The following is a 25,283-nucleotide window of genomic DNA, read 5'->3' on the forward strand; positions in this document are numbered from 1 at the left end:
GTTGCAGATGTGTACGACCCATCCCTGATTGGGGACAAGCCCAAATGGTACGCGCACCAGCTCCATCCCATATACTACCGTGTGTACGATGGGAACTCCCAGCTCGCAGAGGCCATGAACACACCCCTGGAGAGGGAGGCTGACAACGACTCGGACCCCACTGATGACAGGTGAGCTTGGAGTGGACAGGCAGCTCAGCGGCTTCGCGATGTGTGTGAATAGATCTGTACCCTCTCAGAGTGGACAGGCAGAGCTGTGTTTAGTTCCCGCAGACTGACTCTTACTCGTATTGTTTGGTTTCTTTTCAGTGGGAGTGACAGTGTCGACTATGATGACTCAAGCTCTTCTTACTCCTCGCTTGGGGACTTTGTCAGTGAATTGATGAAGTGTGACATCAAAGGGGACACCCCCAGTAAGTACAGGCAGCTTTTCATAGCATTTAAGCTTACAGGGGGGGACAGCTGCCAGCTTAGTTTTATCTCCAGGCAGGATCCTCGTTTTTCTGAACCACTAGTGAAATTCAGTTGCAAATGACAACGATTTTTCAAGCCAGAAATACTGCTTTTAAGCAGCTGTCTATTAATCCATGATATTTAGAAAAGTGACCCGCATTGTGTTTTTAATTGATGCCAAATGAAACTCGCAGAAACGTCAGTTACAAAATGTCGACACTGGTGGCACTGTTTGCAATGCAGTAACCCCATTGAAATGAAAAGAATGGAAATAAACGCATCCGTGTTATTTGGTTAATTGCCTCCCATATGATTATTTTTTCAATAATTCAGGTGTATGTTTGTACTTTTAAATGTTTTCTGAAACGGGACAGGGCTCAGGGCTTGCAGCTCTTGGTAGCTGTGTTTGAAAGGGGGTCCTCTTTGTTGCAGATGTGGACTCCCTGACCCACGCCGCCCTGGGAGACGCCAGCGAGGTGGAGTTTCAGGATTTCCAGGAGTATCGGGGTGACCCTGAGGAGCAGGCTCCGGACAGCGAGAACTCCCCTGAGAACAACATCCAACCCCGCTCCAGCTCCAGCACCACGGCCAGCTCCAGCCCCAGCACAAGCACAGTCATCCAGGGGGTCAACCACGTGAGTGCCTCACCTAGTAGAAGAAACTTCTTCTGTACACTATTATCCCTTTTCTACAGGAACATCCTAGGCTAACAGCAAATACCTGCAAAAATACTTGGTAAAAAAATATACTATAGAATAGATATCAAAACAATATGGCATTTATCAATAAACTCCAGATTTTTTGCAAACTTTTACTTGAACTTGTATTGCAATCATTTTGATTGATGCACTTATTTTTGTTGATCTGTGCTGCTTTCTGACTGCTAGGAATCTTCCGACTCTGTAGACGTGGAGGACAAGTCCGGGCCCGGGTTCCAGAACCACCTCCCAGTCATGGGGATGCAGCAGCAGTTCCCCAAGCTGAGCCTGGAGCGCCGTGAGGGCGAGGGGGCGCCCCCTGCTGACGGGCTGCTGAAGAAGCGCGAGTACGACAACCCCTACTTCGAACCGCAGTACGGCTTCCCCACAGAGGAGGAGGATGAGGACACAGCCGGGGAGCAGGAGGAGAGCTACACACCCAGGTTCAACCAGAACATCAACGGAAACAAGTGAGTGGGGGCAGGGGGCACTTCCTTTGAGAGGGCTGGAAGTAAATATGTGGTTTGTATTGCTGTGTAAAAGATGTTATTGATGACAGCTAGGCTAGAAGCTGTGTGATTCGGACAAAAGCAAAAATCACATCTCTTTCTGAAAATTGACATAACAGACACGCATACATACAAAAACGAAGCTCATACTCAGAAACCGCTATTAAACCTTGTAACTGTGAAATTGATTTCTTATACGTGATTTCAAACTGTGAATGAATTCAACCAGTGCGTAAATATGCTTTTATTTTACACATTCATTTGATCACATATCTAGTTATTTGTAGCCATGGTGGGGGAAGTTGCTACCATGATTGTTTGATTATTTGCTTGACTCTTATAGCTTTCTTTTTGGAAAGTTGATCATACAGTAAAACTGTATTTCAAGTCCCAGAACAGTTTATCCAGCTCTGACTTTCTCCTCCATTATCCCCGCCCCCCCCAGATCCCAGAAGCCCCTGCGTCCCAACAGCCTGAAGTTGCCGAACGACTCTGACGCCGAGTCCGACTCCCGAGCCAGCTCTCCCAACTCCACCATCTCCAACACCAGCAACGAGGGCTTCGGAGGAATCATGTCCTTCGCCAGTGAGTCTACACAGCCCACACACCACACCGCATTGTAGGGCACTGAGCCTTATTTACAAAGCCATTGCTTAATTCTTTAATTAACTCCTGTTTGTTTGAACAGAGAAACATTCATATGCATGTTACCAAATGAGAAGCAAACAACTTGAGTTATATTTACCATGCTCTTTGGTTCTAGGTCTGTTGTATTAACAGGCATGTTTCTCCATTCAACAAAGTGGAGTGAAAGACTGGAGTAAACGCTTTGAAAATATGGCCCGTTGTGTCTGTGTTAAAACAGTGCTAACGCCAATTATCCGTTTGGCTGTTAACCCTTTCATGCATGGTGACCTAATATGAGGATGCCATTTTTTCCCCATATAAACCAATGGGGGAAAAAATGTAAAACATTTTTCAATAAAAAAAAAAAGTGTGTCCAAAACCTGTTTTTAATATTTAATGCATGAAAGAGTTACATTTTTAATTGGAAAACGTACATTCCTTAAACGAACCTCCTGTGCTGTCTTTGTTTCTTTCAAAGGTAACTTGTACAAGAACCACAGTACCAGCTTCAGCCTCTCCAACTTGGCGTTGCCCACAAAGGCAGCGAGGGATAAAACCACCCCTTTCCCCAGCCTCAAAGGTACCGTCCGCTCCCTGGTCCCCTGATTTGCAACTGCTTCTTCGCATTGCTGTTCCTGCCTGTCACCGGGATGCATACACTATCTCCTCAACTCCCCCACGCCCCACCCCAAAAACATTCTGTAACATCTTTTTTTACATTTCGTCATGTGGCTTTCAAAGCAATCCAAGGCCTTTGTATGATGTAGTTTGAACAGAGTAAACTGTATTCATGTACTGTCATGTGAGAAATGGGTTGGATTGAAGTTAGGTAGTGCTTTCTCCTTTCCTTTAATATCTTTTGAAGATATAAAAAAAAAAAAGCTTCTAATCGAAACATTTGCCATTTTCCTTTTATATCTTTTAGTGTTTCTTAAGATTGGTAGAGGTCCCTAAAGGTCCCACAACGTCCAACCTTTTCAGTAATTCTATAGTGAGTTATAGTACAGAGGCTAGTAAGGTTCATATTATCAAAGAGTTTTATTGTCCTGTGTATTCAGCCCAGTTCATGTCAGATATTGCACACTATTTTAATACTGGCTCTGAGACAACTGCATTTCAACTTACTGCCTGTCAGATAAATACATATAATATTGCACCTTGCTGTATAGAATAATATTGTATAATAAGTTAGCCTTGTTTCTGGCGTCTTGCAATTGCAAAATATTGATTTACCCTGATGTGTGTGTCTTGAGATTTGTTGCAGCCCAGTGTACAAGCCACGTTCTATTAGGCTCACAGCAAATGCTGCCTTTCTACACAAACCACGTTTTTAAGTTTGTCGTTCTGTTTTGATTTCAATACATGGTTATTTTATTTTATTTTTGTGTTTTCTTTTCCTTTTTTCTTTTCTTGTTTTCCACTACACATTTTCCCCAATAAAGATTACTTTACTGTTGAAGTAGAAAAGGATGTGGATGAAGGTTGGTATTAAAGGCTTTTTATTTTTTATTTGCTCTGCTTCGACCTTGTTTAAAGGTCAAGTTCAAATTAAATAACAGCTTTAGAGATATTCAGATTTGACGTGACATTTCTTTATCGTTCAGCTGAGGCGGAGAGTACTGGTATGTTCACTGCTTTTAGTAGTGTTCTTAGTGTGCTCGTATGCTGTGCCTCTTAGAATGTACTACCTACCCTTCCTCCCTATAGAGCACCTTAACATTCTCCCATGATTTATAGTGCTGTATTCTAGACTAGTGGTTTTAATCAACAGCCAAAAGCACAATCACTAACATGCACACATTTGAAGAAACCGCTTCAAAAAACCTTTTTCAATTTGTGCAGCTTTTATCATGCTTTGATTGATTTTGCCTTTCTTTTTTTTTTTTGTCGTTAAGCCGGGTTTCATTGTTTTGTTTGTTGCCGTATCTTAACTTTTATTACGTAAACAGTTTTCCAGTCCGGCACTATTTATTTTTATTTTAAGGCATAAAAACTTAGATGGCTGCAAAAAAAATAAAAAAAATAAACACGTCATGTTTTTTGTTGTTAGCAGCCATACATAATTTGCCTTTTGATTTGGTTTTATGCAGTACTTAAGGGGGCTAAGGTGATAATTTGAATGACCTATGCCTTGCCAGACTGATATTTTTTTTAGAGCATTTTACCGCACTGGCAACTCAAACTGGATTGCATCAACCTTCCATTTGTGGTTATCCCAGGATTTCCTCTAAAAACAAGTGCTTGATGCAATCCTAAAATCCAGCAGGCCACAGGCTGCTCTGATCAGCCTCTTCATGCCTATAATGTTCCCTCTTTAAATGTGTATCTCAGTGTGTGCAAAGCGAATCATCTAATGAGAATTGCCCTTGCCAGTAATAAGAAAATTAATTTAATCGAATGACATTCTTTGAACAAGATGTATACGGTTACATAAATCCAGTATCTACTCTTTGTAACTATTAACTTAGAATGAGGGTTATGTTTGACAAAATTAGAAGAAAAACAGCCTTATAGAAGAGATTATAGAAAAGATTGATATTCCGAGGGCAGCAGGTGCCTGGATTAGCTTTGTAAAACCCTCAGAAAAAAAAGCTGCAGTACTGTATATGAAATTCAATTCAGCAATTGGGTTCTTATCTCTGCCAAATTTGAAATACGTAACAAATCCACCTGACTGGAAATGTGTTTTGCTCAATGTACGCTTGTTGTGTGTTTTTTTGCTTTTCTTTCTGGCTTGCTGTTTTTATAATATTTTGCTTTTCAATATTTAATTTTGTGATGGCTTGAGTGAGATTTTACTGCACTAATTGTGGATTTTGTGTCCCAGTATTTGGGTTAAATACTATAATGGAGATAATAACTGAAGCTGGCACAGTGAGCAGTGAAGGTGGGTCTTTTTTTGCATGGGCTGCATGTTACAAGTGAAAAAAAACAAACAAACAAACAAAAAAAAACTCCCAGCATCATCCGCGCCTACCTCATCAGGCTGCACTCTCATTGGCCAGTAAATGTCACATTATGTCCGCCACCTGGATCTCCCATTAACCCTTTGTGCTCACGTTACATTATTTTTTAGTTGCCTCTTACAAGTTCTGCATGATTTATTTATTTTTTTAATGGCAACATTTTATTTTTTTATCCTCACAAATTTCTAACCCGCTCCTGTTTTCTGCCAGCGTGTGATGCTAGACTGCAGTTTTCTCCTTTTTTTGTGTGTGTGTCATTTTATGGTTAACGTTTTCCTAGTTTTAAAACCTTTAAATGTTTACCATATAGAACGTCTTGCAAAAATAGCTGACACAGGTTGTGTGGCTCTTGCAGGGAACAGAAGAGCGCTGGTGGACCAGAAATCGTCAGTCATAAAACACAGTCCGACCATCAAGAAGGAGTCTCCCTCTCCACAGGGCAGAGCAAACAATACCAGGTAGATTCTAATCTTCTCCTTTCACTCGTATGGGATGCTGTTTATGAACCGCCTTGGGCATTTCAGATATATCTGGGCCAGAAGAATATATTATGACTGTATGTAAAACACTGGATGTCCCATAAGTCTTTGCCTTTATTGCATTATATTTACAGAATGTGTTCAATATGATAGGCCTTTTGCTTAAAGACATTTCATGAATAGAGACCACTTATATTAATAATATCCCTTATAAATGTTTACCACTGTGTTTTTGCATGTTATTCTTGCAGTTTTCCTGTGGTTGAACTATGCATTTACCATAGTTTAACTAAATGTTTATTAATATGCTTTACCATACCTCGCTATTCTGCACAATGCTTCCATATGCTTTACCATGCTTTTATTATGTTTTATTATTACACTTTGCTGTGCTGTTACTGTGGCAAACTTTTATAAGGGATAATCCAAAAAACAGGTGCTGAATTTGATATGTATGGATCCTGGCTGGGCTTGACAATGGAGCACATACAGGTCTATTAGTTGTGTTCTGTTTGCCCGACAGTGAGAACCAGCAGTTCCTGAAGGAGGTGGTCCAGAACGTTCTGGACGGGCAGGGCGTGGGCTGGCTCAGCATGAAGAAAGTGCGCCGCCTGCTGGAGAACGAGCAGCTGCGCGTCTTCGTGCTGAGCAAGCTGAACCGGGCCATCCAATCAGAGGAGGACGCTCGGCAGGAGGTCATTCATGATGTGGTGAGTGGCCAGGCTGTGTGTGTCTGCAGGGCGTCTGAATTTACACATCTGTTATACCTAGGTGAACCGCCACGCTTAACCAGCTATTCAGATTGCAAGGGTGATCTTCATTTCAGGTATTGAGTTGCACGCAGTGAAATTCCACAAGAACAGGTGCAGAATGAAAAGCCAAACCAAACCATGCATAAATGCTATATTGCAAAAAGTGCAACGGGGAAAAGATGTGTTTTATCATAAGAAACTACTCTTTTCAGTAATTAAACTGCTTCTGACTGTTGCATCTTCATCCATTCAGAAAATGTGCCTGTGCATGTGCTAGAGGGTTATGAATAAGAAAGGCATTGATCCTTAATCTCTGTGTCTGTGTGGTTGCAGGAGATCAATCGGAAAGTGTACAAGGGGATGTTGGACCTGCTGAAGTGTGCGGTGTCCAGCCTGGAGCACTCATACACCAACGCAGGGCTCGGGGGCATGGCCAGCGTCTTCAGCCTGCTGGAGATCGCCCGCACTCACTACTACACTAAAGGTAGGAACCCAGGACAGGCAGCTCAGAGACAGAAACCAGGACAAGAGGTTTGGAATGGGTTACAGAGCCATCGTGTTGATTCTGAACGATTGGGATCCTTTAAGGCCCGGCTTGACAAGGTTTTGAGGTTAACCAGCTTATAGGAACCAGGCGAACATTGACAGGCAGTCTCGCTTTCTCTTGCTTGTAAATTGTTTTATTCATGTGTTCTAATCGCTGTGGTTTTAGGAAGGTACTATGTGTGATGTAGATATTGAGATCATGCATATAGCACAATGCAATGTGAGCTTGTACAGTGTGCAGACAGTATGCACTCATTCACTATATTTCTGTACATGTAGAATATATTGGCATAGCTTAAGAGTCCATGTATGACACTGATTTCACAAGTAGGCTAACACGGTGCTTTGTTTGTTTTTGTGGAGAGGGTTTATATCTGAAAATATGATCTCAGTGGGAGTGTCCATGTCGCTATGGCTACAGTGTTGAAGTGTACGCATTTGTGGTGGTCCTTGTCTATTGTTGCAGTCGTAAGCCAGGTCGATAGCGCATGTAGAACAGAAAAGCATTATACAAATTGGAAATCAAAGAATTACCATTCTGAAGTGTGTGTTCTGCTGCCTTTCCCATTTCCTAAGAGAGAGCAGCTTTTAATTATGTAGCAGTGCCTCATGTCTGTGAAAGTATATTGTGTTGTGGCATTATTATTATATAACACTGCCATATCTCATTTAAACAATAACAAGATTGGTCATTTTGCTGTTTAGTTTTCCCGACTTTTCACTTGTGCAGAAGGTATTGAACCTCTAACTCTCATGGACTGTTCTACTTCATGTTCTACAGCTATTTAGTTATTAACAACTTTAAGATGAATACAGAGTTGGAACAAAGACTGGCCTTTGCAGACCTACTGATAGGTAGTAAGTGCACCTCTGGAAAAACCACCTACATTACACTACCTCCTCCCTTGAAGCACTCAAAGTAATGCAACCCAAACCATACAGATCTTTAGCAGCTGGTTTCACAGATCCTGATTATCACTAACCTGTGACGCCGTTTCCTAATATAACGTTAGGTAGTCCAAGGTCAGTGCTTGTGAAACTAGCTGTAGATGTGTTAACCAAACAATACAATACAAGTGTGATTTTATATAGCGCCCTTGGCGCCATGGCATCCCAGAGTGCTGTACAAAATCAAAAACAAAACAAGAGAGCAATACACTCCAGTTACAAACCAGTTATATAAAAGCACATTCAAAAAAGGATGTTTTCAATTTAGACTTAAAATAATACATTTTCAACCTGTCAACTTCCTTTCTTGGTGTCATTTCACGTGGTGATCTTCTGTTGTCTTTTCATTTGAATACCTAATTTAACAACCTCCTCAGCTCTGCTCTTTACCTTTTTTTCTCTCTCTCTCTCTCTCTCTCTCTCTCCCCCTTCACTCCTCCTTCCCTGTTCTTCCTCTCAAGAAATTGACAAACGCAAGCGGAGCCCCACAGATGGAGGAGGGATGAGCCCGGGCAGTAAGGACAGTTTAACGCCCAAAGGGGAGACAGTTAAGCCCCTCAGCACCTTGCTGGTACCCAAGCTCAAGCTCCAGCCTCCTGTCTTTTCCTGTAGGGGGAAAGGGGCCAAAGAGTTTGACACGAGGAGTCTCAACGAGGAAAACTTTGTAGCATCTATTGGTGTGTACCAACCTGCATGTGCTCGTAGGGAATACTCGTCTTCAGCGGGCACTCGGGAGGGAAGGAGGGGCATGCTGCACAGATTGTTTTTCACGCGTCTCTATGGCGGTCCACACAGTTATTTATTTTATTTACAAAGTTTATAGGAGGATTCACATTTATGTGCCAGAAAGGCGAGGGAACAGAAGTTTTTAAGCACATTTTTGTATATTTGTTTAAATAAGAGCAGACGCATGTTTGAAACAAATTGTTCTTTTATTTTTTATATCTTATTTTAAGCGAAATCTGCAGTAACTGATTAAACAAGTAAAGGGCATTTGCACACAAAACAAAACCTCAAACAATAATATGCCAACAAAAAAATAAACAAATACAGGGGGAATAACATAGCTTGCAAAATACCGGATACTCTTAATAGCTACTGCAGTTTTCTGGGAGGGGTGGTATAGAATACTAGCATCCCTCATCCAGAGCAGAAGGCAATCCCTGGTACCTTTAACTGGCCTGATTTAATGCAATCGAAGCGTTGTTATTTAACAGCTGTCCAGTCAGCCCATGCACTGCACTGTGCCTGGCTCAGATGAATTTTCTCCAGGACATTTCTCTTGATCCTAGCAGAGGTGCAGCATGGCTCATTGGCTCAAGCATTCTTGCAGTACTGAAGCTGTAAGCCAGGCACAGCCAGCTCATTGTCTGAGCTGTGTATACACAGGGCTGGGGTTGGCCTCTGCCCTGTTGAAGCACCTCCAAGTTTCATGTCATGATTCCACTGCTTTAGCTGGACATTTTGTCCTCCATATGTTTATTTGAAGGTAAGGTTGTACTTTTTAAGTTTGTTCCTTTGCAAATTGTTACTAAATGCTTTGTACACAACTTACTTAAGCATCCACAGCACAACATTTTCCGGTAGATTATGGTGTATTAATATATATTTGGTAACATTTGGTTAATATTAGAAGATACTAGGTCAAGCTCAAGTTGAATTCATATAACATGCAGTATGTTATATTTCCTTTTTCTGTACATTACAATATATTCATTGTTTTTTACTGCACCTAGTTGTTCAAATTAAATCCCAGTAATAAACATTCTGCCTTTTGTAGTGCTAGTTTGAAATAATTGTCAACAAAGCATTTGTTACTGCTTTTATAAGGAACCTTTTTAGAAAGTGCAGCCTTTTAATTTTATTTATTTATTTTGTCTTTTCATTCTCGTTGTCTGGTTGTATTTTTCATCTGTCTTAATTTTTTTTCTTCTCCGTCCTCCATTTCTGCCTGTCCAACCAGCTCTCTGACGGTCTCTGTCTTTCTCTCCTCGCTTGCAATGCATCTTGGGTAGAATTGTGGAACAAGCACCAGGATATCAGAAAGCAAAAAGCTATGGAAAAACAGAGTAAGAAAAAAAGGTTGAGGTTTCTCATAACTGCCAACTTTGAGCCTCCCTCCAGTCTCCACCCCATCCCTACCCCCTCCTCCCTAGGTGCTGGCCACTGTGTGAGCTGAGCAAATATTTACAAATATAAAGCAGTGAGAGGCACAGCAATTCATAACCCAATCTGCTTAGCTATGACCAAACGTTTGTAAGATAGGTTTGCTCACCTGGGTTAGCGAATGCAGAATTTGTATTCTTCCCGTGCTCTCTTCAGCAAACGCTCCCTGCCAAACAGTCTTCACAGACAACCCATCGCGTCTCTGTCTCTCTGTCTTATCTCTCGCATTCCATCTGTGTTGCTCACCCAGTCGCTAGCACAGCACTAGCACCCCCTGCTGGGGAGGGATGGCAATCTAAGGGCTGGATTCACAGATCAGCTTTCCTGACCTTTTGCAGGACACAATCGATAAAAGCCAGGCTGGACAAATCCCATTACAAAATGTATATTCCTAAATCCGTGTATCAAGTAAAATATTGATGCAGGGGGTGATTTGTATCAGAAATAGAAGGCATGTCGCTTGATTAGGATGACGACCATCCCAAGTTTAATATAGTGATACCATTCTTGAATATGTTTTATGTTTTGTACAAAACCTCCTAATATTTTTTCACATTTACATTTTGGGATGTTTTCTTTTGTTTTTGCATAACTGGGATTCTGTAAGACGACCTGTATGTAAGGCTAGAGCATGGTGATTCTTCTAAGTGCTTCATCGACTGCATCATCCGTTGTTTACCAACCCTAGTTCTTGAGCAAGTAACGATCCAGGTTTTGTTTTAACTAGGATTTCAATGTTTGAATTTCAATCTAAACCACCTTCCAGCACAAACAAAGCATTAACTCACAGCCTCTCAGGGCAAGGATGAAACAATAACTTGGACTGTCTGAGGAAGAAATACCAAATGGATGAGGAATCGTTGGCTAAAACGACCAAATACAGTAAAGGCAGTATTAATAAATATGAAATACAAGCATCCCTTACCTGACTCTAAAGTGATTTATCAGTAACTGTACCACTAATATACTTTGTGCATGTCTGTGTGAATCTTCACTGTGTTTACTACAGTCATTTACTGTACTATGCACAGGTTCCCGTTCTAGACCTCATTAAGTGCTCTCCATTGGTAAATGTGAAGGAACATGAACCAATGAAATAAAGAGAAGATCCTGCTGTAATTTGAGTCAGGCCTACTTTATTTCTTTATGGGTCACCTAGATAAATGCAAGTACAGTGCAGTATGCAAACCCTCTATAGCTGTGCTTATTTCACGTGTTGCACAGTGAAGTTGCTTGTGGGTCGATTGTGTGGGATGTGAAGCCTAGCATCTGGCCAGCCTGGATGCTAAAGGATAGCTTACCATATTGTTTAAAAATGCACTCCAAGGTTTTGGTAGAAGGTTGTCCTGGGGATCCAGCCCATGGAGATCCCTGTAGGACGAAGACTCCTTTGAACACAGCTTGCATCAGGTTTAGCTGCTGGTTGCTAGCTGTGAGTTTGGGTTCTTTACAGTTTGGGGTTGGCAGATGGTAGATCGCAGTGTGTGTGAGAAGACAAATAAAAATCAACTCCCACTGGCCGCACTAATCGACACAAGCTGTACTAAACTTTGAAAGCTTGGCTTTCTTGAAGAAATGAAAAAGTACATGACCACCAGAGACAGAAGCAGCTAACAGTACAGACAGGTTTTTCTGATCAATGTGTAGAACCCTTTCTCCAGTATACATTTACGTGACCTTGGTTTTGGAATTCTGTTTGCTTTGTAAGTTAATAAAAATAAATACATATATGTAGTATTGGTTGAAAAAATGTAAATATGGCAAATTATTTATTTTATAGAAGCAAAAAATATTTAAAATTTAAAATTGCATTTGGTTATTTTCTTTAAAAAGCCTTGAATTGATTCTTAAGGCTTTGGATACATCATCAAAAGTCCAATACATTTCCAAGTCTAATAAATTGCAGGGACGCTTATTAATAAAAACAAGTAAGTACAAAATAACAATAACAATAATAATGATGGTTATCATCTTCCTTGGTACATGCTAAAGTGGCTGCTGGTCATGTGACTCATTCCTGGAACACTGCGTATTTTTGCCCCTGGTTTCCTTGGTAACGCTGTTCTTCCTGCAGGAACTGAAGGAGTGAAACAGTTGTTTGACCTGGGGGATACAGATGAGAAGAAGTCTCAGATCAGCGCGGACAGTGGGCTGAGCATCACTTCAGGGTCTCAGGTGTGTCACTGTGCTGCCACTGAGATTACTGCTAATGAGAACGCAAAATCGCACCACCACTAATTGTTCCTCTTTTTCTCTCTCTCTCTCTCTCTCTCTCTCTCTCTCTCTGCCCACACAGAAGAGTGACACAGAGTCCATTGCCAGCTCCGAGCCGCCAGTACTGACACGGAGCACCAGTCAGGATTCGGAGGCCAGCACAGTGGTAGGGCACGGTCAAGATGGAACTGCTTTTCAGTTTCAGGGTCTTCTGTCCCTAGTTTTGTCCTCTTTCTCTTTTTTTATATTAGTTTTTGGTAGCAAATGTGAGCTGGTTTTGCGGTGTGTATTATCAGTCATTTCACCAGCAACCAGTGGAACTCTGGGCCAGTACATTGACCTGTGAACACCCAATATGTTAGGCAGATAATTATTCATTTTTCTTTCTTTATTTCCCACACATTTAAACATTCATAAATAAATTTCTACGTTTTAATTAAATTACATTATATATATATATATATATATATATATATATATATATATATATTTTTTTTTTTTTACATTACAGAATGAACCTGTAGAATTGTTAACCAGTAGTGTTGTTTAATTTTAAAGTTTCTAACACAGGTCCTAACGATAGACCTGGGTTTTGCACCAGAGGTGGTACGTTCTATTACAGTGCAGTTCATATCGGAGACCTTCTTGTATAGGTTTCAAGCCCTCTTTCTGACGCTGCTTTCTACTCTCCTTGTACAAGGTGAGCAACAGCTCAGGGGAGACCATGGGGGCCGACAGCGACATGAGCAGCAACACAGGGGACGGACCCTCAGGGAAAACCACGCCTCACTTAACTCTGTCCAGAGGAACTCTATCAGACAGCGAGATAGAGACCAACTCCGCCACAAGCTCCATATTCGTGAGTAGCCAGCTGAGTGATTTGCTACTTTTTATTGGTATTTATTTATTGTATTAATTTGAAGTACCTCTGACTGGCATCTCGGACAGGAACATGATTTTCCCCTGATGGCACTGAATCAGAAAATGGCTCATGTCAGGGCTGTCCAGTGATAATAATGGTTGCCTGGCAACCAATGGGGGGGCCATTACGCTTGACAGGCTAAAAAACTGTTGTGCTGATTTTGCCAGCTGTTCTTTTTTATGGGATTTATGGCAGGCAGTGATGTAATTGTTAACTGAAATATGGAACTGGTTGGCACTTTGTCAGAAAGATCCGATGATTTGAGTTCATGTTCTTGAGAGTTGAGGATTAGGAAGGGTGCAGGTTTGAAAGATAATATATCTTTCAATTACTGATTTATATAGCATATTTCTCAAGCCATGCACTGTCTGAATTGAAGTGATTTACCAGTGCTCAGTTTAATTATACAAAACATCTTGGTAGCACAAAGCACTCATCTTTTCTAGTTTCAAATGGCTGTCTGAAACACGATTTACCGGTAATCATTTTCCACTACAATAAATAATCAAGATGAACGAATTAATCGGCAATATCACGGTAATCAATTGCTGTTCCAGACCTAGAAGGATATCAGACCCGATGATTGTGTTTGGAAGGAGACCTGCGATGTTGTTCTGACCCTTGTATTTCCCCTCCGTCTCTGCAGGGTAAAACCCACATCCTGAAGCCGGGGTTGAAGGGCAGCAGGGGGAGTCTTCCTGGGAGGGCGTCTGTCTCGGTGCCCCAGGAGGACATCAGCATGAGGGTGTACTTGTGTGAGGGGCTGCTGGGTAAGATCATGCACTCTGGGGCGCCGCCACTTATGTACAGTACATCCAGACTGCAGTATAAATGATCCATAACTTCAAAACGCTCTATCAGAACTAGAGGGTTAAACTACATAGACAAAAGTGCATTTGGAGTGTTTAGAGTTATTTATTTACTTATTTGGGCTGCTTGATTTTGCAGGCAACAGATTTACTTGGTGTGTGTATGCATGTATGCAGGGATGGAAATAAGACTCCGACTGTATAGCAGTTTCCCCCATTCCAGGTTTTAAAATGAGCCTGATTAGCCACAGTGTATAGGTAACAAACTCAGGAGTGTCTTGTTAAATTGGTAGTAAAACCAGGAATTAATCAAATTGCTAATTTATGGGAGTCATATTGCCATCCCTGCATAGCGTACTTGGCACAGGCACCAGCCACACTAGGATCATAGGTTTCTTCTGTTTTTGTCATGTTCAGCCTATCCATTCACAAATATTTATTTTTCTATTTGATGGTAAATTACTTTGTAATTACTGGCTAATGCAAAACCTATAGCTTTTTTTTCATAACCAAACAATGAAAAGACTGAGCTGTGTTGAATGGGGTGTGTTAAATATACAGTGTCAGCAGGTAATGGAATAATACATTTTCCTTTTATGTTTTGTTATGCTTTGTCTCTGCAATATCCACTTATTTTGTTAAAGGTGGGCAATATATTAGTCTGGTAACTTAGTAAGCTTGCTAGTAATAACAAAGAAACTGAGCAACTAACATGTTTTTTTAACAAACTTGATATGCTCCTTTACACCTCTCGTTACCTGTTATGTCTCGGTTATATTTATGTATTTCTGCCGTGTACTTTGCAATACTGTCTCTATTCTCTCTCTGACTGATACGCTCAAGCAGCGCTTCCCAACGCTGGCCCTCAAAGCCCATTCCAGTCCATATATTTTTTCCAACCAGTTAGTTAGGATCGACCTGATTGGAACCCAGTCCTGGACTGGAATTGACGTGGAGGGACCGGGGTTGGGAATCACTGCTCTATAGAATGAAATCTGTCTGCTTTGTTGCTTCACTTACAACCTGAGACCTCTGTTCTCTCACCCCCTGCCTGCTCTGCCTGGATCACACTCAGGGAGGGACAAGAGCTCAGTCTGGGATCAGCTGGAGGATGCTGCAATGGAAACGTTCTCTCTGAGTAATGATGATCTTTCACCTTTCACCCTTCACCCTCTGGGTGTCTGAATGCTTTGACAGTGTTGCTTGCATACTGTGCCATGTGGTTGCATGCACTTTTTCCTTTTTTGCTTTTAAACCTTTAAAAGAATATGGCAGGATTTGGTTTAACTGTGGTTTGGTTTCATTGTGTTGTGTTCAGCTGTTGGTTTTTGTTTAAAATTGTGAAAATATGATGAGGTTTCAGTAAAACGCTACTATCATTTACTTTTTTTTTTATTCCGTTTGAATAGAAGTTTGTATTTTTCTATGTTTGTTGATTAGGATTTGATAGGGAACTCCTACTGCATGTCAGGCATTGACATCATTTCAGTTTCGTTCGGCTATATCTAGATAAAAGATGAGTGGTTTAAGTGGCCTACTTCTCTGTCGTTGAATGATTTTTCATAGTAGTCGCCTATTGACGACAAAAAAAAGCCTTTCCTTTTCTCATACCCAAACCATTCTGCCACCTTTTATAGCTATCCAATCTTTTTAAACACTCATTTTATTGGGCAACATGTGAATGTTCAAGTTTTGGGTTTATAAAACTATTCTATACCTGGGAATGTTCCAAGTTTTGGGTTTATAAAACTATTCTATACCTCTAAATATTCAAGTTTTGGGTTTATAAAACTATTCTATACCTTGTATATCTACTCTGGAACAGTAGTAACAGTGCATTTTTATTTAACTGTCTCCTATCATGAAGAAATAGTTGTGCTCAGGTATGTTTCATGTGCAAAACCTTTGCTTTGAATCTTCCAAACATGTAAAGTATCTTTCTATTGGGGTTTCACCCTCTCACCAGTGGGAAATGCAAGAACACATTGTCTTAAAACTGTAGTGATATAAAATAGATGGACTCCATATTGCACCTTTATGTGCTGTGGAATTGTATATGAATTGGTTTAAATTGATGCAACAGCATCTTTTAGTTAAGTACAATTTGGAAAATATAGAGAGCAACTCTGCATTTAGAGTCTAGCTGTTTAGCATCGAGATGCCCAGCATGTTCAAAATGACGAGTCCTTCCATTGTATTCCCTCATTTGTATGCACCCTGCGTAAGGGAGGCTGTGGTTAGACCTACGTGTCTGAGCCGTGTCTGTTGACTCACTGCAGGTAAGGAGCGCTCCACACTGTGGGATCAGGTGCAGTTCTGGGAAGATGCTTACCTGGACGCGGTGATGCTGGAGAGGGAGGGGATGGGCATGGACCAGGGACCTCAGGAAATGATTGACAGGTATTGTCTTCCAGAAACGTATTTCTGCTGAATGCATGCTTGTAATCTTTCCTAACACAAGTAGAGAAGGGCATTGCAATGGCATTCATCTGCTGTCCGTACACAGCTATAGAGAACAACTAACAGACTGGAATGGTGGGGCAGGCCTGTTTGCATTGGGCTGCAAACATTTAGTGAGCATCTTGTGTTCATAACTGGTAGAGAGATGGGTCGCATTGCTGCAAGGTTTTACAGGCCAGCAGAACTGCACTGCAGGAGCTGAATGGCCTTGTTTTGCCCTCAAATGTGTACGTTTTTCTTAATTATCATGCGTAAAGCATTCAAAACGTTAGTTTAAATAATGTTATGACCATGGTTTCCTTATTCAAAGGGGGGAAATACCCAAAGCTTTTTATTCATTAGCATCATTTTTTTTCTGTTAGAAGTTTAATGTCTTGAGAGACAACTGAGATAGGGATATGGTTCATTTAAACTCTCTAAGTTATTTTACAAACTTCTGCTGATGTAGTGTCGTGTTATACTTATTTTGCACAGATATCTGTCGTTGGGAAACCACGATCGTAAGCGTTTGGAGGATGACGAAGACAAATTGTTAGCGACCCTCTTGCACAACATGATTGCCTACATGCTTATGATGAAGGTTGGGGTCTCTGCTGTTATACTGGGCTATACATTATTATTTAATTTCATTATTTGTTTAATTTACAGAGGAGGGGTTGCAGCTAAGAGAAAATGTTACATGTTAGGCTCTTTGGGTTATGAAGAAGATATTTAATAGAGGCGTGTCCAATCCTGGTCCAGGAGGGTCATTCCACTCCAGGTTTAACAGGTAAAATGAGATCTACTTCAGGATCTGGATGGAGGTTTAATTGGTTCAATTAAACAATTTAGAAGAGAGTTGAAACAAAGACCAGGAGTGGAAGGCCCCTGATTTAATGTATTTGTTGGTATGTTTGATGTATGGTTATGTCCTTTATGCAATTTACAATATCATAGTCATTGTCCCTCGTAGCATCGTGTACAGCGAGGGACAGTGACTATGGTTATTGTGTTGGTACTTCAGTCAGGGCACAGCCCCTAAACCCAGACTCTCGTTCCCAGGTGAATAAGAATGACATCAGAAAGAAGGTCCGACGGCTGATGGGAAAATCCCATATTGGCCTTTCTTACAGTCAGGAGGTCAACGAAGCCCTGGATCGCTTAGCAGAGCTGGTGAGCCCTTTAACTTCTACAACATTTAAACACAGCACGTGTGTGTGTGTCTGTATTTTCTGGATTATAATCTATAACTGTAGCTACAATTTACTCATGTAACACTGTTAGGGGTTAAACACTTAAACTTCATTTAAATAAAAAAGGCCCATTCAAGTAGTCAAATATTTTAGCTAATGCCTAAACGCAGACTGCTAAGTGTCATTTTATAGGCCTTCTCGAAAGTAAATTGCTGCATCAGTCATTGCTGTCTTTTTTTTTTCTCTCAGCGATACAGTTCTAAATGATTTGTTTGTGTATTGAACGGGACAGTTTGATTGGTGGAGGGTGCGGTCATATTAATAAATGTGTTGTTGTGTTCAGAACGGTCGGGAGCTCCTAATCAGACCGAGCAGCAGCCGGCACATTAAGAAGCAAACCTTTGTGGTGCATGCTGGGACGGATACCACAGGAGACATATTCTTTATGGAGGTACAGACTGCATTGTCTTTCTTGAAACCGTCCTTTAAAATGTAAAATAATAGACCTACAGTAATTTGACATTTTTTGTAAACTGTGAAGTGTAGTCGGCTTTTAAAACTGTGACTGGTTTCCCCCGCACACCCTGACAACCACAAATCTCAAACTATCTTTTCAAAGGTTAACATTAGGTAGGCCAGGAATAGTGACGTTTGGGGTCTATGAAACCAGACAATAGTGTTGTAAAAACCAACATGGGTCTGAGAAGAGGCTCTTAAATATCATTTAGGATTGTTAAATATAAACAGAAAAAGTTATAATGTCAAGCTGTTAAGAAAGCTGTTTTATGATAGTGTTATATGATTTGAAACTCAGCTATGTGGCTCTGAGTCTTCACACTCTCACTGGTACCTGCGTCACTCCAGATCAGCCAGTGCTGCTCTGTATGAGCCTCTTCCTTGCAGCTGGGGGTCTGCATGTTCTTACCGTCTCGCCTGGTCTCCCTGCAGGTTTGTGACGACTGCATCGTGCTGAGGAGCAACATCGGCACGGTGTACGAGCGCTGGTGGTACGAGAAGCTCATCAACATGACTTACTGTCCCAAAACCAAAGTGCTGTGTCTGTGGAGGAGGAATGGGCAGGAGACGCAGCTCAACAAGTTCTATACAAAGAAGGTGGGTCCTGACGGCAAAAATAACCCTGAATACAGAAGAGTGGAAGGGGACTGTGGGACGACACCGTAAGAGGCATGTAATGTACAGACCCAAGTGTTCTTTAGTGCTATTCAGTGCCGCACTTTAAGGCTGGTCTAATGTACATTGGCTATCCAAGGACTCTTGAGGGCTATATTTGCCAATATTAATAACCACTGGAGTTGCTGTATTAAAGCTGTCGCTCTTCTGTTTCTCAGTGTCGGGAGCTGTATTACTGTGTGAAGGACAGCATGGAGCGTGCAGCTGCAAGGCAGCAGAGCATTAAACCAGGTAAGAGCTCTGCAAGAGAACCGTGTGCACGCATTACTCTCCACCATCCCGGCTGTGCATTACTCTCCACCATCCCGGCTTTGCATTACTCTCCACCATCCCGGCTGTGCATTACTCTCCACCATCCCAGCTTTGCATTACTCTCCACCATCCCGGCTGCGCATTACTCTCCACCATCCCGGCTGCGCATTACTCTCCACCATCCCGGCTGTGCATTACTCTCCACCATCCCGGCTGTGCATTACTCTCCACCATCCCGGCTGTGCATTACTCTCCACCATCCCGGCTGTGCATTACTCTCCACCATCCCGGCTGTGCATTACTCTCCACCATCCCGGCTGTGCATTACTCTCCACCATCCCGGCTGTGCATTACTCTCCACCATCCCGGCTGTGCATTACTCTCCACCATCCCGGCTGTGCATTACTCTCCACCATCCCAGCTTTGCATTACTCTCCACCATCCCGGCTGTGCATTACTCTCCACCATCCCGGCTGTGCATTACTCTCCACCATCCCGGCTTTGCATTACTCTCCACCATCCCGGCTGTGCATTACTCTCCACCATCCCGGCTGTGCATTACTCTCCACCATCCCGGCTGTGCATTACTCTCCACCATCCCGGCTGTGCATTACTCTCCACCATCCCAGCTTTGCATTACTCTCCACCATCCCGGCTGTGCATTACTCTCCACCATCCCGGCTGTGCATTACTCTCCACCATCCTGGCTGTGCATTACTCTCCACCATCCCGGCTTTGCATTACTCTCCACCATCCCAGCTTTGCATTACTCTCCACCATCCCGGCTGTGCATTACTCTCCACCATCCCGGCTGTGCATTACTCTCCACCATCCCGGCTGTGCATTACTCTCCACCATCCTGGCTGTGCATTACTCTCCACCATTCCAGCTTTGCATTACTCTCCACCATCCCGGCTGTGCATTACTCTCCACCATCCCGGCTTTGCATTACTCTCCACCATCCCGGCTGTGCCGTGCCCTCAGTGGTTTCAGAGTATTCTGTGTTTAGGAACCTCCTTGGTAAATATTAGTACACTTTCCACAAGGTCTTCAGCATTCTTGATAACAGCAGTTTAGAAACGCTTGAGATAAATATCTTTGACTATACTGTAAAAACGATTTGAGTTGCATCTTGGTGTACTGTAATAGCTTTTTTTTGGGGGGGAGGGGGGGGGAGGTCACAATTGAGCAAATGTACTATGGGATTTGAAATGGAGACAGTATAGAGCATTTTAATAACACTTAATTGGCAACATTAGAAATGCTTTTTTTTTTCTTCTTTTTTGGTATAAACATCACTGTGTGGGGGTCTTTGTACCCCACAACCCCACGTTATATCCCCTTCACTCACAATTTGTTAATTGAATATTGAGACATTGTAAAACAGCTTGTGTGAACTCTATGGAGTACGAGAAGTTGGCCAGGGAAAACTTAATAATAATAATTACAAATACATTCTAAAGTAGATGCATAGATAAGAAACGTACATGTCACATGGTCCAGTTCTACACGCGGTGAGTGAAGGGGATATCCGCTCTCTTGCTCCCTTGTCTGTCAGGGCCGGAGCTGGGCGGAGAATTCCCTGTGCAGGACATGAAGACGGGAGAGGGGGGGCTGCTGCAGGTCACTCTGGAGGGCATCAACCTCAAGTTCATGCACAGTCAGGTAGGAGGGCCGGTCTGCCGTGCTGTGTTGCATGGGCATGCTTCTGTGTTACATGGGATGACTCCTCTACAATCAGCGGGCTGTTTCCTCTGAGTGGTGGCTACAAATTAATACATATTAGAACGATACCGTACAATATTACAAATACATGCAAACCCTGGCAGTGTCTTTTCAGTGCTTGAAATCAAAATATTTTTCTCCCAACTCTGCAAACTCTGCAGCTGACCATTTGAAATGTTTTGTGGTTTCAGTTTCAGATCACCACAATGTCAGAATCCATGACGAGGTTCAAATTCAAAATGGATTTATTTAACCAGGATAGCACCCTTGAGATATGCATCTCATTTTACAAGGGGGTCCTGGCAGAAGATCCCTAAATGCAGTAGGCATAAGGATAGATATGAGAGTATATTATTGTTATTTAGAGCTGTCTTTGCTGAAGGCCGGAGTTAAACGTTGCCTTAGAGGAAACATCAGTGTTGTGTTGTAACTTTGTTTCATTTGCTAGTGTTCACTTTTCTTTGCTGAATCGATTTACAAGTGTTTCTGTATAATATATATTTGCTGTTGTGCCTCAACTTGTTCTCCCAGTAAGTTTGGATGTTTTATTTTAATTTTTTTTTTGTCATAAGTGATTTATTCATTTGTCTTCTGACTCGGTGCTCATGTGCACTATTCTGGTTAAGGGAAGTCTCAGAAGTGATCCTGTTTTAGTACAAAGACTTTTCATTCATAACTCATGTGTGTGTGACTTTTCCCAGGGGCTCGGAGCACTCAAACACTCAAATGCTTTTGTGCTTTGACCCCCTCGGCAATTATGGGATTCAATCGCGGTCTGTAAAAGCCACTTCTGTGGTGTTTGTACATTTTCCTGCCATTCTGTAATCTTTTCAGGTCATCCTTGGTGGTTTTGAACAATTAGATATTAGTTTTTGTGAGGGGTATCCAGAACAGAAGGGTGAATGAGACTATTCCCTAACCTGATTTTGTGAAATGGAGTTGGTGTGCAATGTGTTGCTGGTAGGTGGGGGTGAGGATACAGCTCATTTTGATTAATACTTCACTACCCACCAGCAAAGAGCTGCGTACTTCACATTAGGTTCTAATTACTTGTATTCTAAGGTTCTGTTATTTTAAAACATTAACATATAAACCATGGGTGAAACGATTCATCACAGCCCCTCTAGACCATTGTTTACCAGCAGGGGTCGCTATACTCCATTGGTGTAACTAGTACTGTAGTGAAATGAGCAATAGAAGGGGGTAAAACTGGCTATTTGTATTATATCTTTATTGAAAGTGCTATCTAGAATGTATGTAGTATATGGGGTGTACAGTGATTAAAAGGGTGCAGATGGGTTAACAGTTAACATAATGTTTCAAGCTAGTGAACAGTTGTTGTTTTGTTTTTTTTTGTTTCAGTTGACCTGATCAGTATTTCTAGTATCTGTAGTTGTCATGCAGATAGTTCTGTACATTGCAATGTGTATTGGATGCTTGACAGATTTTACTTCAGTTGTGTTAAACTTGCTCAGGTTTACTGTAATAAAGCAACAACGTGATTTTAAGAGATTTCAGAATCACTTTGCGTAAGAGGTACAGTATAGTAGACAAAACCACTCCTGTTGCAAAAAAGCAGAGAGGTTAAGCATTCTTCAGTATTATCCAGTTAATGGTGTTGTGTACTTTAAAAACAGGAACTGTCGTTTGGGTCTTTCCAGTTCCACTAACCAGATACTGGGGAGGTTTTCCCACTATTTGAGGTTATCAGACATAAACCACGTGTGATTGAGAAACAGCTTCCAGGGTAGCTGTTGTGTGTGCAAAAGAAGAGGTTGTTTCAAGAGCGTTCCAGTTAATAATAGAATAATGACTTGGGGATTTGAAGTAAGGGGTCGAGCTGGCGTGATCCTTGTACCTCTTCAGGTTTGGGATTGTACCGTGTCTTACAATACAGCGGGTCAGCTACAGAAACTTACCAAACATTAATTTAAAAGTCTCATAGAACAGAAAGATGCAGAATAGAAAATGGTCCATTGAACATTCGTATTGCCCTTTTGAAGTGGAAATGAATGTGCATGATTTAAATAGCTAATAGAAATGTGTATCACACCCAGGCCGGGAGCCACACTGCCACCTACTGGAAGTCTGGTTCTGGGTCGTGTTGTCTGCTCCCTCGCCCCATCAGAGGGACAGCACCTTGTTATAATTGACAATGATTTGGTCAAGCCTTATTGCACAAAATCTAACACATAAATTAAAAAAGTAATTAGCTTATGTCATTTTGCTCTCTATTTCACTTAATATTTGGGGTTTGCAGTCATTCTTTGTACTTGCTCCAATGTTATCATTATTATTTTTTATCTAAATCTGAATCCAAAGAGCCAGGACTGAACAGCCTTCCTCGGTGTGATCTTTGACAGCCCGACCTGCTCTTTATATAGACAGAGAGTAGATGGGGTTGTCAGAGTTGAACAGTCATATTGTCACATGATTTGATTTGAATGGAATGGGGAAAGTTAGTTGAGCCCCGGCTCCATTGGTTCTCCAGACAAGCTAAAAGGAAGTTTAAGGCAGATTTAAGGAAAAATGTACTCCAATACTGGAGCAATAAAACTCGCACTCAACATGATTGAACACATCATAAAACAGTAAAGGAAAAGGATATAAACACTTCAGTTTTTAGTCATGCTTGCAAGCCTTCCTGCACCGTGCTGTCAGTTCAGGAGCGCAGCCCTAGCTATTTCGCCAAGCCACAGGGGCTCCTCCTGCTGGGCAGTCGGGGAAGGTGCATTGGCACGGGAGACGTGTTACTGTAGACTCACAGCGGCGCCAATCGCCTGCCCTCATTGCTGGTGGAGGATGCATGGAGGGGGGCGGTTCATTTTGTGAGGGGTAGACATGTAAAATTGGGGATTATTTATTTTTTTTATACTTTTTTTTTTTGTTTTATTAAAAAAACAAATTGTAATTATTGTTTCTAAGTATCTTCAGTGGGTGTACGTGCTCTCTGTGTCCAATATTAATCCAAACCATTTCTCTTCCATGCTTCTCCCCCTGCAAGGAGCGGAAGGTACTGATCTTCTGCTATCTTTGCTTCTTAGCCGTGATTTTTTTTATTTCGTTTTTATTTTAGCTGTGTGGCGGATTGTGAGTTTGTTTTTGTTGCGTGCGTCCTTTTTCTTTTTGATATTGTTTTGAATTGTTCTTCCTCGATTTGTAGCATTCTTTGCTAGAGCATTAAAGAGAGTTTGTTTGCATATTGTGTTGTCTGTTTTAGTCTTTATGTTCTGTTATGATTCTGTTTTTATTTTTGCTTGATTTATTATTGAAATCTGGAATTATTTGCTAATGCTTTTTTTCTGTTTTCTTTTTTTCCTTTTTGTTTTAGGTTTTCATAGAGCTGAAGCACATTAAAAAGTGCAATACTGTCAAAGGAGTCTTTGTCCTGGAGGAATTTGGTAATTACATTATTTTGATACTAAGTTTGTACGCTACACGGCAGTAACTCAGATTCAGAGCAGACATTGCACAGCATGGAGGTACAGCAGCTCCTGCTTTATGTATTAGGCTGCATTCACATTGGTTAGTTTGGGCTGATTCTTTTGAACGGAGTGCGGTTCGGTTAGTTTTGGAAGTATATGTGAACTTTCTGCATACTGTATGTGAATATGAAAGGAACTGAGTTCTTTTCATCCAGAGCTAGTTTCCAAGTTCGGTTAGTTGAGAAATTAACCATATGTGAACAGGCCCTTAGACTAGTTTTACTAAAGAAGTAAAGTGTATATATATATATGTGTATATATATATGTGTATATATGTGTGTATTTATATATATATATATATATATATATATATATATATATATATATATGGCAGTTATATATATATATATATATATATATATATACAAGTCATCAAAAACTGGAAGTAAGACATTTTGCAACATGCTATATATTATGAGGGTAAGATGTTAAACCTTCTAAAAGCAGAATTCATTTTTAAAATGATGTTCTGTGCAGTAAAATCCACAAGTCCTTTGCAGGGATAAAAACTAAATATTGGATCGGTTCACTTTTCATTAGTATTTTGTTCTGGTGGTCATCGTTTTTACCTTGGTTTGAATGAACCCTGAGCATTATCGCTGTCCAGTTGTGTTTCTCATGACGGCTCAGTGTTTCAATTTCACGGTTAGAAAGTTCTTGCTGTGGTGGGGAAGATAAATGGTGTTCTAGTCTAAAAACGAAATACTGTTCTACTTGTTTTACTGATATCAACCTTGATATTGGCTCTAAATCTAATGAAAGATTAGTTTGGCTTAGTTATGAGTTTGAAAGAGAGGCAGGTGAATTGTGTCTTGTAGGTGGACGGTGTCATTCTGTACAAACTCATAATAAACTGTTTCTGTAACACATGAGACCAAGTTGTTTCTTGACAGTTACTCTTGATGGTTTG

The 25,283-nt window shown here is 41.3% G+C and overlaps 1 protein-coding gene across 47 annotated transcripts in view; it reads left to right on the forward strand.

Annotated features, from left to right (window-relative positions):
• LOC117434990 (MAP kinase-activating death domain protein-like) overlaps positions 1–25,283 on the forward strand; it is a 52,677-nt gene that overhangs the window by 21,772 nt on the left and 5,622 nt on the right. For 3 of the 47 annotated variants that reach the window (XM_059002812.1, XM_059002818.1, XM_059002814.1), the window contains 27 exons: positions 8–170; positions 309–412; positions 885–1,087; positions 1,340–1,620; positions 2,105–2,244; positions 2,765–2,866; positions 3,729–3,767; positions 3,891–3,908; positions 5,114–5,173; positions 5,608–5,710; positions 6,255–6,441; positions 6,817–6,967; positions 8,439–8,654; positions 9,993–10,046; positions 12,218–12,318; positions 12,440–12,523; positions 13,058–13,216; positions 13,926–14,049; positions 15,164–15,226; positions 16,368–16,488; positions 17,023–17,128; positions 17,590–17,700; positions 18,064–18,171; positions 18,669–18,833; positions 19,070–19,142; positions 20,722–20,828; positions 24,220–24,289. In XM_059002812.1, the coding sequence (XP_058858795.1) occupies positions 8–170; positions 309–412; positions 885–1,087; positions 1,340–1,620; positions 2,105–2,244; positions 2,765–2,866; positions 3,729–3,767; positions 3,891–3,908; positions 5,114–5,173; positions 5,608–5,710; positions 6,255–6,441; positions 6,817–6,967; positions 8,439–8,654; positions 9,993–10,046; positions 12,218–12,318; positions 12,440–12,523; positions 13,058–13,216; positions 13,926–14,049; positions 15,164–15,226; positions 16,368–16,488; positions 17,023–17,128; positions 17,590–17,700; positions 18,064–18,171; positions 18,669–18,833; positions 19,070–19,142; positions 20,722–20,828; positions 24,220–24,289 (3,213 nt within the window). The remainder of the gene's footprint in view (positions 1–7; positions 171–308; positions 413–884; positions 1,088–1,339; positions 1,621–2,104; positions 2,245–2,764; positions 2,867–3,728; positions 3,768–3,890; positions 3,909–5,113; positions 5,174–5,607; positions 5,711–6,254; positions 6,442–6,816; positions 6,968–8,438; positions 8,655–9,992; positions 10,047–12,217; positions 12,319–12,439; positions 12,524–13,057; positions 13,217–13,925; positions 14,050–15,163; positions 15,227–16,367; positions 16,489–17,022; positions 17,129–17,589; positions 17,701–18,063; positions 18,172–18,668; positions 18,834–19,069; positions 19,143–20,721; positions 20,829–24,219; positions 24,290–25,283) is intronic. The other 44 variants (XM_059002817.1, XM_059002823.1, XM_059002839.1 and 41 more) reach the window with 27 other exon arrangements.

Source organism: Acipenser ruthenus, chromosome 28, assembly GCF_902713425.1.
Source record: "Acipenser ruthenus chromosome 28, fAciRut3.2 maternal haplotype, whole genome shotgun sequence".
Taxonomy (NCBI): domain Eukaryota; kingdom Metazoa; phylum Chordata; class Actinopteri; order Acipenseriformes; family Acipenseridae; genus Acipenser; species Acipenser ruthenus.